The 18,481-nt window shown below is 38.1% G+C and overlaps 1 protein-coding gene across 6 annotated transcripts in view; it reads left to right on the top strand.

Moving 5' to 3' along the window:
* Positions 1-18,481, top strand: part of FAM227B (family with sequence similarity 227 member B) — a 290,230-nt gene that overhangs the window by 264,796 nt on the left and 6,953 nt on the right. For 5 of the 6 annotated variants that reach the window (XM_054451200.1, XM_054451199.1, XM_054451203.1 and 2 more), the window contains one exon: positions 18,319-18,395. In XM_054451200.1, coding sequence (XP_054307175.1) covers positions 18,319-18,395 — 77 coding nt within the window. Of the gene's footprint in view, positions 1-18,318; positions 18,396-18,443; positions 18,470-18,481 lie in introns of those variants that run through there. The other variant, XR_008494152.1, reaches the window with a different exon arrangement.

Raw genomic sequence — 18,481 nt, 5'->3', positions numbered from 1 at the left:
GGATAAATTAGCTGAAATACAAATATCTGAAAAAAAACAACTAATCCAGAACCCTCCCATCTAGTTATTTTTCCAATATATACAAGGTAAAATATCTTTTTTTCCCTCAGTCCTTCTAAAATACTCTGGGTGAAGTGAATAGGAAAGCCTATACTGCAAGAAAGTTTGTTCCATTATTTATGAGATTTTACCAAAAAAAAAATAACCCTTATTTTCCTTCAACTTCAAAAATTGGGTGTCAGTGTCATAAAATTATCTGTTAATGAGATTTTTCAGATAATGGAAAGCACATGTTAACTTGATAAAATATGAGATATTTTTAAAATATGTTTTTGTTCAAAACATACAGGCCTAAAAATCCTGTGGCAACGTAGAGATAAAAGACTTCCTCTGCCAAAATATGATGGAGAATTTATATTTCCTCTAACTGTCTGAAAAGAGGAAAAACGGAGACACAGTGTGATCCCAAACAGGAGAAGGGAAGAGGAAGATGAGGATCAGAAAGGAAACATAAAACCCTTGATTGCACTGAAGAGGACTCTTCAGCAGTATAGGAAAAAATTTTACTCTAATTTGAGCCCAAATTTGAGCCTCTTCTCCATTCATATTAAGCAGATGAATTGGACTAAATAAATTTCAAGTCCCTATGATTTTGTTGGAGGAATTTGACTTTCCACACTATCAGTGGCGGAATTGGCAACTATTTCCATTTTTCCCTGAAATGATGACATTCTCATTTCATCAATTCACCATAAAACCAAGTTCTTCTGAAGCTACACTAAGAGAAAGAATGCTTAGACACTGTTTTTGCCATCGTCTGCTGCATAGTCCCCTAAAAGACTACCAGAATAACCTGTTGACCAAGCAAAGCTAAGTTTAATACACTGATTGGAGTAAGACAGAACACCAATATAACAGAGCTTTAGGAATGTCTCAAAACCGAGAAATTCCAGGAGGATATTTATGGGGTTTTAAGGCCTGAGGTAGGTGATTTTGAGGCAGGCTTTGCAAGATAGGGAACTTCTTGGGATTGGGTAGAGGTTTTGATATTATAATTTTGGACTGGAGGGACCAGTGGACCAAGGGTCTTGAAGTGAGCTGTGATGAGCAAGCTATTTTAATTTGTTCACTGTCTTATCTTCAGGGAATAGGATGTTCTGGAGCAAGTAACTAAGTTATTTTTGCTTACTCTCAATATTGTTAAACATAGGGACAAAAAAATTATGCATAACACAGAATAGGAAAATACATATGATAGGCACTCTGAAGCCTAGATAAAGAAAAATAAAAGACATCCTTCAGCTGCTGGGGTGGGATGATACTGAAGGCAGAAGGCCCTTGGCTACCAATACCCTAGAAGGATTTCCTCAGCTGATGATAGTGAACTTACTTAACATAAGTCCTATGGCAGATTATATTTTTCAAGAGGCCATAACAATATTGCCCTTCCCACATGTTCCTGTTACAATGTGACCTCACCAATTCTTCCATCAAGAGATAGCATCAGTGTTCACTGCCCTTGAGTTTGGACAGTCTTTTGTAATTTCCTCAACCATTAGAGTTTGACTTTGTGACTTCGAGACAAGGTAATAAATGGCTTTACAGCTTCTGCCTGTTTCACTCTTGCTTTTGGGATGCTTGCTCTTGGAACTAGCTGCTATACTAGTAAGAAGTTCAGACCATATGGAGAGTCCGTGTTCCAGTTAGCAGTCACAGCTGAGGATGAGCCACAGCAAGTATCAGCCGCAGACACATAAATGAGGAAATCTTTGAGATGGCTCCAGTCCCAGCCAACAACTGACCTCAACTACATGATAGACTCCATCTTAGAACAGCCTAGCTGAGCTCAGTCAACACCTAGAACTACAGAGGTAATAATATAAATTAGAGTTGTTTTATGCCCCTAAGTTTGAGGTTGTTTGTTATATAGCAATAGACAACTAAACCATATTCCCTTCCCAAGCTAGCCCACATCCACTGACTAAGGTGATATATAAAGATCTGGCCCCTTAGCCCCAATTCAGAACAATTCTGAAGGGTCATCTGAGCTTCAGACCTCCCTATAGGGTCAGCTGAGACATCCATTGGGACTGTTATCACAGTTCAACTTTTCTGTCTGGCCAATGTTACTTTATTCCCTTGAAACCACAGGTGTTGATTCCAAGAGCACTCAAATAAGCCTCCTACACGCTGATCTTTGTCTTTAGGTCCGCTTTCCGGAAAACCCGACTTGGGACAGGTATATGTTAGTTTCAGTTCTCACCATTACAGAGAAAACAATCCATTGATTGCTCACTACTTTTCTTGTAGATCTCCAATAGTCGATTAGATGGAAGCAAATTTTTTAAAACTATATGGGAATTACATATTTTAGAAAAAAATCAACATTGTCCTATGGTAAGATCTCATTTGCTGTCATGACTTGGAGTTGCATGCTCCAGAGTTTGGGTGGAATTGGCCATATCTTCTTTCCATATCTTCCAGGAAAGACTTTAATATGATCTAAAAGGAGTGGCTAAGTACTGAATTAAACTAACAATTCCATAGCTAGTAGTCATTTTTGCATTGTGTGGAAGACATTTGAAACTGAAAATATTTTATTTGTATAGAACCACAGTGTATAATCACACACTGTGCCTATGCAGTTCTTATTTCTCTACTACATGAATTCAAATAATTGCAAACAAGGCTAACAAAAATAAATGATCTACACAATGGATAGTTTATATAGGAAAGAATGAGAAAAATTTATTAATTATAGAGATCAAACCACAGCATATGGTTGAGTAGGTTATGCACTGGCCAGTGTGGTCCCTCTAAGAACTGTGTAGCATATATGTGCTCAGCGGTACATGGTGGCCTTAACAACATGCTTTTAAGGGGGAATGTGATGCACATGGAGAAAGCTGTTCCATGCAGTGGATTAGGATGAGCCTATCAGCAGTCTCTCCTTTATACTTATTCTTTCCCATTTATCCCTACCGTTGGCCCAGCTCACTTTGTCTTTGGCTTGCATACCTCAGAGAGTGCTGTTAGGAAAGGAAAAGTCATATTCACCCTGGAGCAAATAAGAAAGAAGCTTCCTGTGTGTTAGGGATTATAAAAGGCAAATGGTGCAGGAAGACCCACCAAGGTAAAAAATTAGATTACGGGAAAAGGCAAATCACAGTACCCTCATAGGGGTTCTGAATCTGTTGTTTTAAGAAATGAACCATTTGTTCTTACTTTTAAGCCCAGTTTTGTGGAACTAGCCCATAAAAGACAGTTTAAACTATTTGCTTTCCCCCACTATTCTTATAACCTTGGTAGCATCTCCAAGTAAAAACTTAACAGTGTTTAACAGATCGAGAATTAGTATGTGATCCAGTCAATGATACTTTTACAACATTACCCAAAATGCAATATAGATTATTTAGAGCAAAATTTAAAGAAATATAAGTATGTGCACACAGGTATTTATGATGTTTGTCATCATTCTAGACCTGCACTGTCCAGTATGGTAGCCACTAGCCATGTGTGGTCATTTAAATTAATGAAATTAAGTATAAGTAGAAATTCAGTTAATCCGATACACTCGCCACATTTTAAGTGCTCATTAACCATATGTGACTATTGGACAATGCAAATGTCAAACATTTCCATTGTCACAGAAAGTACTATGAACAACACTGCCTTGAGTAAGAAGAAAAGTTTAATTTATTTTATAGAACTTGATATGCCACCTAGGGATATCTGAAAGCCAACACATACAGAACTGTATTTTACTTTGTCACGTGCAGCCTTCTAATTTTAGAAGTTTAGGGGCTTAAGAGTTTACATATTACCTTATTCATCCATGCAACAAAGTTACCAAAAAAGTTAATTTCCCATCTAAATTCTTAAATTCTCCCTCTCATTTTGTTTTGGTTGGATTTTTTTCCCCTTTCATTCTAGTTTCGGGTTATTTTGTGTTTTGTTTTGTTTTTTATCATTTTTGCTTACAGAAAAACACTTTCAGCATCATGCAGAGTTTTGGTCCATACGCATGACTTCAACCCATAGAAAAAAGCTAGTCACTCTCTGTATAAGCCCAGAAGTCAATAGAGGTCAATGACTATTAGTAACCTACCTCTGTATAAAAGTCTGCGATTGCCTTTTTACAGTTAGAATATTTCTGATCAGTGAATCTCTGCTTAATTCCCTTTGATGCTACCATATATCAAATACCTAAAATAACCTAATAACTCCCCTACTTGGCTCCCAGGGATTCCATAAAGGAACCAATTTCAGATTTTTAAAAATACATTTAAAACTTATATAATAGAGAATAAGCATAAAAATATTGGCAAGGCATAGTAAAATAAAGGATATATCAAGTATTTAAATTTTGCTCTTAGAAAAGAGAAAGACATTTTATTTTTAGATGGCTTACACTTGAAACTATTCTAAACTTTGATGAGTAAATTGCTAGTTTATTCCTTTTATAAACTCTGCCAGTTAAGAGGGGGAGGATGAGTTTTAAAATGAAAATAATAATTTTTATAAGAACTTGATGAACAAAGGGGTTTTGTTTCACATGAATGAGTATGAGTATTGTAAGTATTGTCAGCCACCTTGAGCCAGAGACAATTAAAAAATTGTAATATCTGGCTATTTTTTCTTACAAACTCAGTTTAAGTTCTAGTTAGGGATTTTCTTTTAATAAAATATACAAGATACAGACTACAATTCACCAACTTGTTATTAACACTAACTAGTGAATTAAATAAAAGACTTCAGTTGCTTTAGGTAATCAGGTTCCAGGGAGTGAGTTACATCATTTTTTAAAGCACAATTTGGGCTTTAGATTATAAACATGACTCAACGGAAAAATAAGGGGGGAAATATGAATTCTCATTCTGGAGAGTTAGTAATAGGTTGGTTTGTTCAATTTAGGAGAAATGTGGTAAAGCCACATTTGTATCAAATAAGAGAAGAAAACTTCATTTTCAAATAGTTTAAGTGAATATCAAAGGCTGGGGTAAAAGCCTTCTTGCTATAAATATTGTTGGTCAATAAAATCAGGTGGAAAAGCCAAACCTTTTGAATGCTTGGAATTTAGGACTCAAAAGCAATACCTCAAGTAAATATTGATCAGATAATAATTTTGTGTTCACCCAACCTACTTCTCTCTTAGGAGGTGGGCAGGCAAAGGAGAAAGTAAACAGAACCTACTCTATTACCATGCATTTGCCCCACAAAAATCACTTCCAGCCTCTGGCTCCGAGTGATTCTGTGAGGTGCTCCAAAATTTCAGAAAGTAGAAACCTACATTCTAGTTTAGAGCTAAAGTCCTGTTTATTGAAGGAAAAACGAAATTGGCTCCTTTTGGTGGTTGCCTCACATGTATCTGTTTTCTGTTTTTTTAGTGATATATCAAATTTCAAAGTGGGAGTTCCAGAAGTTCTATCTTTATATGAAGGACTTAGATATTCAATTAAGTTTTAAGCAGAGAGCTAGGGAACTTGTCTTGAACATGTATTTGCAAAGCAAACCCGAAGTTTGTATATTTATTTGGAATAGCTTTGTGGAGGGTAGAGGGGTGAATGAAAATAATGGGAATAGCCAAAGTCCTTCAAAGCAACCCTTGGAGCTGTCTCTGTTAAAGGACATAAATTATAAAAATGCTGGAATTTCTGTAAATCAACAACTTGTTTATCCAGCCTTATCAGGGAGTGAACTGTGGCCCATAATTAAATTTTTCAGATAGCTAAAGCTGATCGTTTGAAGCACTAACACTTTTTATGTTAACTTTTTTTTTTTTTTTTTGAGACAGAGTTTCGCTCTTGTCACCGAGGCTGGAGTGCAATGGTGCAATCTCAGCTCACTGCAGCCTCCACCTCCCAAGATCAAACAATTCTCCTGCCTCAGCCTCCCAAGTAGCTGGGACTACAGGCATCGGCCACCACGCCCAGCTAATTTGTATATTTTTAGTAGAGACGGGGTTTCACCATGTTGGCCAGGCTGGTCTTGAACTCCTGACCTCAAGTGATCCACCCACCTCAGCCTCCCAAAGTGTTGCGATTACTGGCATGAGCCACCATGCCTGGCCAATGTTATCCATTTTAATGGAAGTTTTCATTGAAGGTTATCAATACTTCTCTGACTTCTTAAACAAAGTAGCAAAAACTAATTAACTTTATGATAATAACTGAGTTTCTCAGGATGAAATCTATAACTCAACTGCACCTAGATACCAATAAGAATACTTGTTCAGTAGGCAAACAACAGTAAACACTTACTGTTTGTTTTACCAAATACCTGTTACATACCAGCACTGGTACTAGTATGAGGGTGCTAAGCAATCCAATAGCAAAGACAGGAAATAGGGTCATCAGCAATCTGTCCTATACATAGAATGCTATAGTAGAAAGGAGAAGCACCTTCATCTACTTTTAAACAACCCTGCACTAAAAGCACAGATCACTAAGCTGTTACAGTCTTTATTCCTAAATTTTATAGTTCTTCTGTCTCCTACTTCAAAAATGTCACTTCTTAGTCTTACTAATTTCTTAAGGGCAAAACACCATGTCTCTACTTATTTTTGTGTCTCGATGCCTAATACAAGTCCTGGCAATTTTGTTGAATTATTTTACTTGAATAAGTGTTAATGTTTTCAATAGCCCTTCCCTCAATTTCCTGAGTATACTACAAAACTGCTGCTAATGATGTATTAAATAGTGAAACTTACTAGAACTGCAATCCTATTTTACATATAATTCTAGGCCATTTAGAATCTGGGTAAGATTCCAACAATGATGTTATTTTCTATATAGTAAGTCACACGTGCTTATAACCTTTTAAAAAATGTTTTTGATACATGGATGTTGGGTAAACTACCAATCTAACATTAAAATATTTTACTTATAGGCAAAGGTAAATATTAGAATATAACTGCTCTAAGATCGGTTTAGGCCACATGCTAATAAGCTTATTTCAAGAATTTAGTTTTTAGGATTAAGAACTAAGTGAACTCTAGTGTATAAAAAGTAGGAGATTCTGGCCACAGCTTGCCGCCTAGCTTCCTTTTACTTGTTATACAATTAGCATTATGTGTATAATGGGCACTTTCGCCTTAAGCCTGAGGTGCTCAGAAACAACTCTGAGGATAATCCAAAGACTATCTCTAAGGGATACAAGATAGACAGCAAAGCCTCCTGAAGCTTCATTCTGTTATCACCGAGGTCCAGGTCTGTTCTGCCAATGCACAGTGAATCAATCACTGTGACACAGGTTTTGCAAAAGAGAAAAGATTTATTGGCAAAGCTGCCAAGCAAGGAGGCAGGAGAACAGCTCTCACATCTACTTCCCCGAAAATAAGGCTTAGGGATATTTCTGGGTTAGGGAAATGGGGGTGGCCTAAGGTGTGGGGAAAGGTGATTGGCAATTGGGAAAATGAAGTAACAGGTTCATTCTGTGCAAGCATAGTCAGGCTTCATAGCATTTTGTAGGACATATGTATAGAAAATCGTGTTAGCACAACCTGAGGGTAGAGTTTTTGGCCCTCCATGGTCAAAAGGCCACTTGTTGTGCACTTGCGCAGGCCCAGCTCAAGGGCTGGTGACCTCAACCAGTTTGAATTGGACAGGAGCTGGCCCAAGTTTCTGAAAAACAACGGAAGTGTTGTTTTGGTGAACTATGAATGTTATCTATCAAGTAGCCAGTAAAGGTTAAGTTTCACGTTCAGCAGCATGGCTTTCAGCTTCATGGAAAAAGGAAAAAAAAAAAAAATAACAAAAAGCAAGTGACCAAAAGCAAGCAGGGCAGGCAGACCTGATCAAATTAACATCTTGGTTTCAATTCTAGGACAATACTTTTGGCAGATAAGTATGAAATTTGCCCCTGGGCCATTCTTTTCCTGAGTCTCTCACACACACTCAGTCTCTCAAAGGCAAGGTACTTCACTTCTAGAAGCTTCAGTTTCTTCATTTCTAATCTAATTAAATTGGATCCTACAATTTCTAAAACCCTTTATTTCTCTAATATTCTGTGATTATAAAGGGAGATGAAAGACCCCAGAGTCCTGAGTTGAGAAGGTCTTAGTTTGTTACATCCCAGCCACTGTTGTGAAGTCCCAGAAAAGGACTATTTTATTTGTCCCCAAATGAATCTTCCATTCAGTGGCTTACCATGTAGTAGTGCATGGGAATATAAAGTATGAGGCCAATTCAGATGGTGGAATTGGAAAACATGTTGCCACATTCATCCCCAAGGAGTAGAATATAACCATTGTTCATAATGTATAGGGTCTAAGTATTCCGTTTTTTCTAACTGGGAAAAAAATTTATAGTTTTAAGTGTCTAAAAAGAATAAAAGTTAAGATATTCATTAACACACTTCAACAGAAATCTACTGAAAACCATCACCGAGTTGTACAAGAAAATGCTAAGATTTCAGTCAACACCAACATCATGCAGCCCAGAACTTCATTATACAGCACAAACGTACAACCATGACCAAATTTTACAATTAGAATGACTTTATAAAGAACATATGTCTACCCAGTTCATTTCAATAGTCATATGTTCAAAATTAATAATTTATAAGAAATAAAACATAATTCTTGATTTCAATACCAATAGTATATAATAAATGTACAAGTCAAAGAAAAACCAAAATTTGTTCAAAGTGACAAATACGTCACCTCCCTCACAAATAATCATGGAAACGATACTCAAGAGAGCACAATAACTTTGTAGAAGAATAAAATATTTGAAGTTCTAACAGGCACTCTGAGGAAGAAATTAAATAGTAGCAGGTAATAGCTGTATGCAAATAAAGTTTAAGCAGCTCAACACCATTTATATTTTAGAAAAAGTATATCATTGGTTGTATTAATCATTCTACAAGAAGAATAATATTCAATTTTCTGCAACTTTTACTCAGAAAAGATTTTAGTTGTTCAGTCACTTGATGTAGCAGGAGGGAGTAAGATGGGCATTAAAAGGAACTTGATATATTCAAGTTTCAGTCATTTCAGGAAGATTGCTGAACCTTTTATTTGAAGGCTGCCAGACTCCTTCACAGTCTGTGACAGCCAAAGTGGGGAAAAAAGCTAAAGATGGAAACCTGGCATAACTGAGATTGCAGACTTCTTGTTTATGTAATGAGCAGGACCACCACCTCTATTTTCAATCATGTGTATCACTCCAAGTCCAAGCTAAGCAAGACCAGGGCTATCTTTCCTTCGAATTCAGAGGGATTTCAGATAAAAGAATTAGTCCTCCCTCGCTAGGCTCTTGTGGGGAAAGTGTCATATTGGAACACACAATTGGGGATGAGAGGAGAAACTGGTGATTTCACATAAAGAAACACAACGAAGTTTGTACCATGCTATATTACCAGAGAAATAGAGCACCTTAGGTATGTACACTCAGTGTAACCTTTTGCAAACATTAAAAAAATTATTATAAAACTTGAATGCATAAAGAAATTATGATAGTATTGGGTAAAGAAAGCAACCATACCATTATAACAATATTGTAAAATACATATTTGTATGTAACAGATGAAAAGACACAGAAAAATGAAAATAATTTTTATTTTTTGGAGAATGGGATTATGATAATTTTCTTTCGATTACATTAATGCTTCTATAATATTCTTTGTACAATCATATTTTTCAGTCATGCTGAAACATTCATCAATATGAGATTTCATAAGGTTTAGTTTTCGCTGCTTCAATTATTTAAAATGAGGCTTCCACTACTTTCCTTTTAGATTTGAGGACTAATGTGTTAATGTTGAATGTTTATTAAATGATAAAAAAAATATTACTATGCAGAATGAAATCTCAAAGCCAAAATTTGAAAGTAACCTGGATTCAACCTAAGGATGTTTTATTTTTAAATAATACCATGCAGAATTAATTCATATCAGCAAAACTGTAGTTCATATGGACACTTATTCCAGCAATATCATGTAGGAGATTCCTGAATGCAGGGTAATTTGTGTAGTATGATCAGATCTCATGGATATCATGTGATGCCTGAAGACAATGCTGTCTTTCAGACTATAGGTTGCCAGAACAATAAGTTGAAAGCAGGAAATTCCAGTGGATAAATTGGCCATTCAGTTAGTTACTGTTTGAATACAACCTACATCACTATTACATTTCTCTCCTGGAGTAAAATGAGTTGCCCTCAGGAACACAATGGAAACAAAGCTCATCCCAAAATGAGGCCTTAACTGGGAGGAAACTTCCTGGGATGGCCTCTGCCAGGCAACAAATAAAATTGTATTGGGTAGAGCTATTTTCATGTAAGTGAGAATACAGTCACTCTTCCATCTTGCTCAACAGCCTTAAACACAGGCCCTAGAGTGTGTTGAAAGTCAACACAAAGAAACTCCTAAATCAATTCAGGAAATGAAGTAAGAGATACACATCTTAGGAAATCAATCAGAGCTTCTGGAATTCAAAAACTCAATTGAAATTTTCAAAACACAGTTGAAAGTGTCATCAATAGACTGTTCCAAGCAGAAGAAAAAACCTCAGAGCTTGAAGACCAGTCTTTCAAAATAACCAAGTCTGACAAAAAATAAAAAAAAGAATTAAGAAAAATAAACAAAACCTTTGAGAAATATGGGATTATGTAAAATGACCAAACCTATAAATTATTGGCATTCCTGAGAGAGGAGAAAAAGCATACAACACAGAAAACATATTTGAAGGCATAATTCAAAAAGTGTCCCTAATCTTGTTATCTTGTTAGAGAGGTAGACAACCAGATTCAAGAAATTCAGAGAACACCTGTGAGATACTATACAAAATGAACATCACCAAGGCATATACTCACCAGACTTTCCAAGGTCAGTGCTAAAGAAAAAATCTTAAAAGCAGCTAAAGAAAAAGGTCAGATAAAGGGAACACCTTCAGGCTACAGCAGACTTCTCAGCAAAAACCTTATAAGCCAGGAGAGATTAGGGTCCTATTTTCAGCATTCTTAAAGAAAAGAAATTCTAACCAAGAATTTCATATCCCACCAAACTAAGCTTCATAAGCAAGGAGAAATAAAATCTTTTCCAGACACGCAAGCACTAAGGGAATTCATTGCCACTAGACCTGTCTCATAAGAGATCTTTAAGGGAGTTCTAAAAGGAAAGACAAAGGATACCTTCTACCACAAAAACACCCTTAAATATATAGCCAAATACTATAAACCAATGACACAATAGAAACTACAAAGCAACCAGCTAACAACTTCACGATAGCACCAAAGCCTCACATATTAATTATAACCATTAATGTAAACAGTCTAAATGCTCCATTGAAAAGGCACAGAGTTGCAAGTTGGATAAAAGAACAAGATCAGTCCATCTGCTGTCTTCAAGAGACCCTTTTTACAAGTAACAACACCCACCCCTAGGCTCAAATTAAAGGACTGGAGAAAGTTCTATCACATAAATGGAAAACAAAAAAGAGCAGGAGTCACTATTCTTATACCAGATAAAACAGACTTTAAACCAACAACAGTTAAAAAAAGACAAAGGTATTACATAATGATAAAGAGTTCAGTTCAACCAGGAGACTTAACTATCCTAAATATATATGCACCCAACATTGGCTCACCCAGATTCATAAAACAACTACTTTTAGACATACAAAAAGAAACAGGCACACAATAATGGGACGGGGAACTTCAACACCCTACTGACAACATAATGCAGATCATCGAGGCAGAACCCAACAAAAAAACTCAGGACTTGATTTAGACACTTAACCAATAGGACATAAGAGATACCTACAAAATACTTCACCCATCAACCACAGAATATACATTGCTATCATCTGCACACAGAACATACTCTAATATCAATCACATGCTCAGCCATAAAGCAAGTTTTGATAAATTCAAAAAAGCCAAACTCTTACCAACCATACTCTTGGAATAAAAATAGGTATCAATACCAAAAAGATTTCCCAAAACCACACAATTGAATGAAAATCAAACAAATTGCCCCTGCATGACTTTGGGGTAAACAATGAAATTAAGGCAGAAAGGAAAAAAATATTTAAAAGAAATGAAAACAGAACCACAACATACCAAAATCTCTGGGATGCAGCAAAAACCATGTTAAGACAAAAGTTTATAGCATTAATGCTTACCTCAAAAAGTTAGAAAGATCTCAGCCAGACACAGTGGCTCAAGCCTGTAATCCCAGTACTTTGGGAGGTTGAAGTAAGCAAATCACTTGAGCTCAAGAGTTTGAGACCAGCCTGGGCAACATGGTGAAACCTCATCTCTACTAAAAATACAAAAATTACGCATGGTGGCACACACCTGTAATCACAGGTACATCTAACCCAGGAGGTGCAAGATCTCTACAAGGAAAACTAGAAAACTCTGTGGAAAGAAATCATAGGTGACACAAACAAATGAAAAAACATCCTATGCTTATGGGTTGGAAGAATCAATATTGTTAAACTTGCCATACTACCCAAAGCAATTTACAGACTCAATGCTATTTCTATCCAATTACCAATGTAATTTTTCACAGAATTAGAAAAAAACTATTCAAAATTCACATAAAACCAAAAAAGCCCAAATAGCCAAAAAAAATCCTAAGCAAAAAGAACAAAGCTGAAGGCATCATATTACCCAACTTCAAACTATACTACAAAGGCTACAGTAACCCAAACAGCATGGTACTGGTACAACAACAGACACATAGACTAATGGAACAGAATAGAGAACTCAGAAATAAAGCCACACACCTATAACTATGTGATCTCCAAAAAAGTCAACAAAAACAAGCAATAGGGAAAGGACTTCCTGCTCAATAAATGGTACTGGGATAGCTGGCCAGCCATATGCCAAAGATTGGAACTGGACCCTTTCCTTTCATCATATACAAAAATTAACTCAAAATGGATTAAATATTTAAATGTAAGACTTCACACTATAAGAATCCTAGAAGAAAACCTAGAAAACACCACTCTGTTCATTGGCATTGAGAAATAATCTGTGACTAAGTCCCCAAAAACAAATGCAACAAAAACAAAAATTGACAAGTGGGACCTAATTAAACTAAAGAGCTTCTGCACAGCAAGATAAAACATCAACATAGTCAATAAACAATCTACAGAATGGGAGAAAATATTCACAAACTATGCATCCAACAAAGGTCTTATATCCAGAATCTGTAAGGAACTTAAAGAACTGAACAAGCAAATAATAAATAGCCCCATTAAAAAGTGGGCAAGGACTTTGCTGGCGAGATGGCCGAACAGGAAAAGCTCCGGTCTGCAGCTTCCAGCAAGATCGACACAGAAGACAGGTGACTTCTGCATTTCCAACTGAGGTACCTGGTTCATCTCATTGGGACTGGTTGGACAGTGGGTGCAGCCCAAGGAGGGCGAGGCAAAGCAGGGTGGGGCATTGCCTCACCCAGGAAGTGCAAGGGGTCAGGGAACTCCCTCTCCCATCCAAGGGAAGCCATTAGGGACTGTACCGTATACTCCAGCCCAGATACTGTGCTTTTCCCATGGTCTTCGCAACCTGCAGACCAGGAATCCCCTCTGGAGCCTGTACCACCAGGGCCCTGGGTTTCCAGCACAAAACTGGGCGGCTGTTTGGGTAGACACCAAGCTAGCCACAGGAGTTTTCTTTCATACCCCAGTGGCACCTGGAACACCAGTGGGGCAGAACAGTTCACTCCCCTGGAAAGTGGGCCGAAGCCAGGGAGCCAAGTGGTCTGGCTCAGCAGGTCCCACCCCCATAGAGCCCAGCAAGTTAAGATCCACTGGCTTGAAATTCTCATGCCAGCACAGCAGTCTGAGCTCGACCTGGGACCCTCAAGCTTGGTGGGGGGAGGGGTGTCCACCATTGCTGAGGCTTGAGTAGGCAGTTTTACCCTCACAGTGTAAACAAAGCCTCCAGGAAGTTCGAACTGGGTGGAGCCCACTGCAGCTCAGCAAGGCCGCTGCTGCCTCTCTAGATTCCTTCCTCTACGGGTAGGGCATCTCTGAAAAAAAGGCACCAGCCCCAATCAGGGACTTATAGATAAAACCCCCACCTACCTGGGACAGAGCACCTGGGGCAAGGGGCGGTTGTGGGCACAGCTTCAGCAAACTTAAACGTCCATACTTGGCAGCTCTGAAGACAGCAGCGGATCTCCCAGCACAGCATTAGAGCTCTGATAAGGGACAGCCTGCCTTCTCAAGTGGGTCCCTGACCCCTGTGTATCCTGACTGGGAGGCACCTCCCAGTAGGGGCCAACAGACACCTCCTACAGGAGAGCTCTGGCTGGCATCTGGCGGGTGCCCCTCTGGGACGAAGCTTCCAGAGGAAGGAACAGGCAGCAATCTTTACTGTTGTGCAGCCTCTGCCAGTGATACCCAGGCAAACAGGGTCTGGGGCGGACCTACAGCAAACTCCAGCAGACCTGCAGCAGAGGGGCCTGACTGTTAGAAGGAAAACTAACAAACAGAAAGGAATAATATCAACATCAACAAAAAGGATGTCCACTCAGAGACCCCATCCAAAGGTCACCAACTTCAAAGGCCAAAGGTACATAAATCCATGAAGATGGGGAGAAACCAGCGCAAAAAGACTGAAAATTCCAAAAACCAGAACGCCTCTTCTCCACCAAAGAATCACAACTCCTTGCCAGCAAGGGAACAAAACTGGATGGAGAGTAAGTTTGACAAACTGACAGAAGTAGGCTTCAGAAGGTGGGTAATAACAAACTCTTGCGAGCTAAAGGAGTATGTTCTGACCCAATGCAAGCAAGCTAAGAACCTTGAAAAAAGGTTAGATGAATTGCTAACTAGAATAACCAGTTTAGAGAAGAACATAAGTGACCTGACGGAGCTGAAAAACACAGCATGAGAATTTCGTGAAGCATACACAAGTATCAATAGCCGAATTGATCAAGCGGTAGAAAGGATATCAGAGACTGAAAATCAACTCAATGAAGTAAAGCAAGAAGACAAGATTAGAGAAAAAAGAATGAAAAGAAATGAACAAAGCCTCCAACAAATATGGGACTATGTGAAAAGACCAAATCTACATTTGATTGGTGTACCTGAAAGTGATGGAGAGAATGGAACCAAGTTGGAAAACACTCTTCAGGATATTATCCAGGAGAACTCCAACCTAGCAAGGCAGGCCAACATTCAAATTCAGGAAATACAGAGAACACCACAAAGATACTCCTCAAGAAGAGCAACCCCAAGACACATAATTGTCAGATTCACCAAGGTTGAAATGAAGGAAAAAATGTTAAGGGCAGCCAGAGAGAAAGGTTGGGTTACCCACAAAGGGAAGCCCACCAGACTAACAGCGGATCTCTCTGCAGAAACCCTACAACCCAGAAGAGATTGGGAGCCAATATTCAACATTCTTAAAGAAAAGAATTTTCAACCCAGAATTTCATATCCAATCAAACTAAGCTTCATAAGTGAAGGAGAAATAAAATCTTTACAAAGGAAATGCTGAGAGATTTTGTCACCACCAGGCCTGCCCTACAAGAGCTCCTGAAAGAAGCACTAAACATGGAAAGGAATAACCAACCGTACCAGGCACTGCAAAAACATACCAAATTGTAAAGACCATCAACGCTATAAAGAAACTACATAATTAACAGGCAAAACAACCAGATAGCATCATAATGGCAGGATCCAATTCACACATAACAATATTACCCTTAAATGTAAATGGGCTAAATGCCCCCAATTAAAAGACACAACAATGGAAGACAATGTGGCAATTCCTCAAGGCTCTAGAATGAGAAATACCATTTGACCCAGCAATCCCATTACTGGGTATATACGTAAAGGATTATAAATAATTCTACTATAAAGACACATGCACACGTATGTTTATTGTGGCACTGTTCACAATAGCAAAGACTTGGAACCAATCCAAATGTCCATCAGTGATAGACTGGATAAAGAAAATGTGGCACATATACACCACGGAATACTATGCAGCCATAAAAAAGATTGCAGGGACATGGATGAAGCTGGAAACCATCATTCTCAGCAAACTAACACAAGAACAGAAAACCAAACACTGCATATTCTCACTCATAAGTGGGAGCTGAACAATGAGAACACGTGGATTCAGGGACGGGAACATCAGGGGGCCTGTTGAGGGGGTGGGGCTGTGGGAGGGATAGCATTAGGAGAAATACCTAATGTAGATGACAGGTTGATGGGTGCAGCAAACCACCATGGCACGTGTATACCTATGTAACAAACCTGCACATTCTGCACATGTATCCCAGAACTTAAAGTATAATACTAAAAAAAAAAAAAAAAGTGGGTAAATGATATGAACAGACATTTTTCAAACGAAGACATGCAAGTGTCCAACAAACATACGCAAAAATGCTTAGCATCACCCATCAGCAGAGAAATGCAAATGAAATCCACAATGAGATATCATCTCACTCCAGTCAGGATGACTATTATTAAAAAGTCAAAAAACAATAGATGCTGATGGGGCTGCAGAGAAAAGGAAAGCTTATACATTGTTGGTGGGAACGTAAATTAGTTCAGCCACTGTCAAAAGTAGTTGAGATTTCTCAAAGAACTTAAAACGGAACTACCATTCAACCCAGCAGTCCCATTACTGGGTATATACTCAAAAGAAAAATAAATTATTCCACCAAAAAGACATATGTACTCATATGTTCATTGCAGCACTATTCACAATAGCAAAGACATGGAATCAACGTAGATCCCCATCAACAGCAGACTGGATAAAGAAAATGTGGTACATATACACCATGGAATTCTACATAGTCATAAATAAAGGACAAACTTATGTCCTTTGCAGCAACATGAATGCAGATGGAGGCCATTATCCTAAGTAAATAACACAGGAGCAGAAAACCAAATACCACATGTTCTCACTGTAAGTGGGAGCTAAATATTGGGTACTCATGGACATAAAGGTGTCAACAATAGACACTGCATACTGTAAGAGAAGGGAAGGGAGGGGAGCAAGTGTTGAAAAACTATCATGTTCTGTGCTCACTACCTGGATGACAGGATCATTCAGACCCCAAACCTCAATATCGTGAAATATACCCATGTATCAAACCTGCCCATGTAACCCCTGGATCTAAAATAAAAGTTGAAATTATTTTTTAGAAAGTACTTACCAAGGGAAAAATAAATAAATTATTTAAATAAATGAATAAAATGCTTAGTGAAAAATAAATAAATGAGCATCAGGAACAGCCTTGAAATGGAAAATAAAGTTTTCTAAAAATGGGCAAACTATATTCAGAGAAAGAGGTAATACTGAAGTTTGTTTCACAATGGGAGTGGGGCTGTAAGAGGACAGTTCATCCCCTATATCTTAGTGATGGCAGAGGTTTAAGAGCTCCTAGTGTAACACTGAGGCTAAGGTCTTCATTTAACACAAGCTGAGGAGCTGTCTCCTTGCTAATATTGGCCAATACCGGCCAACTGCCACTTCAAAGGGAAGTGTCTGCTTTGCCAGATCAGGCATGGGTTAAGGCCAAGGTTAGGACATATCCACAGATATGTACCAGAAACAGACAGGACAGAGGAATCCAGCTTCATTAGCAGCATACTTGGACATTCTGATTACCACCTTTCTTCTGGGAAGATAGCAGAAGCCAGGCTAACTGAGGCAGCCACGCATGCTGCCAGTTACCCCCAAAGCCTCTTACAAGTAAAGAGTCTTTAAGGTTCTCAGTATATGTAAAAATGAAAGCTGGGTGTGGTGGCTCACGCCTGTAATCCCAATACTTTGGGAGGCCAAGGCAGGAGGATTGCTAGAGCCCAGGAGTTTGAAGTTCAAGACCAGTCTGGGCAAGATAGCGAGAAACTGTCTACTACTCAGGAAGCTGAGGCAGGATTCCTTTGAGCCCAGGAGTTTGAGGTCACAGTGAACTATGATCATGCTACCACACTCCAGCCTGGGTGATAAAGCAAGACCCTATCTCAAAAATGAATAAATAAGAAAAAAATGAATTTTGGTACATTGTTAATATTTTGGTAATTTTTAATATTTACATTTAACAAGTTGCTGCTTTTAAAACAAACACATACAAAAGGTAATTACAGGATTTATGAAACTATTAAATCATAGTGCCCTATGGTTGCTGTGGTTGAGATAATGGGACACAAGTTTAAAGTGATGTTGTCTTCTTTCAGTCCTCTGAGTGTAACTCCAGACATAATATTCATGTTTATACGTGACACTCTTCATTACTGAAAAGTGAAGGTCACACGGTCCCCTTGGTTCCTCTGTGAAGGGTACTATTTACTTCACAAATGTTCCTAATTGAAAATCATTCCTTAATAATAAGCCTAGCACACTACCTGCTCCAACATACCGTGATGTTATAAACGAGGCAAAAAGACAATTTGCAAGGAACCAAAAGGATTTTAGGATGTAAGTTGATGCTATACTATTGTTAAATATAAAATAATACTTTTTTAGGGCTGGAAACAATCAGAGAAATCATCTAAACTAAGTTC

Source organism: Pongo pygmaeus, chromosome 16 (genome assembly GCF_028885625.2).
Source record: "Pongo pygmaeus isolate AG05252 chromosome 16, NHGRI_mPonPyg2-v2.0_pri, whole genome shotgun sequence".
In the NCBI taxonomy this organism is placed as follows: Eukaryota; Metazoa; Chordata; class Mammalia; order Primates; family Hominidae; genus Pongo; species Pongo pygmaeus.
Note: the sequence above shows the minus strand (reverse complement) of the source record. Positions and strands in the feature narration are given on the sequence as shown.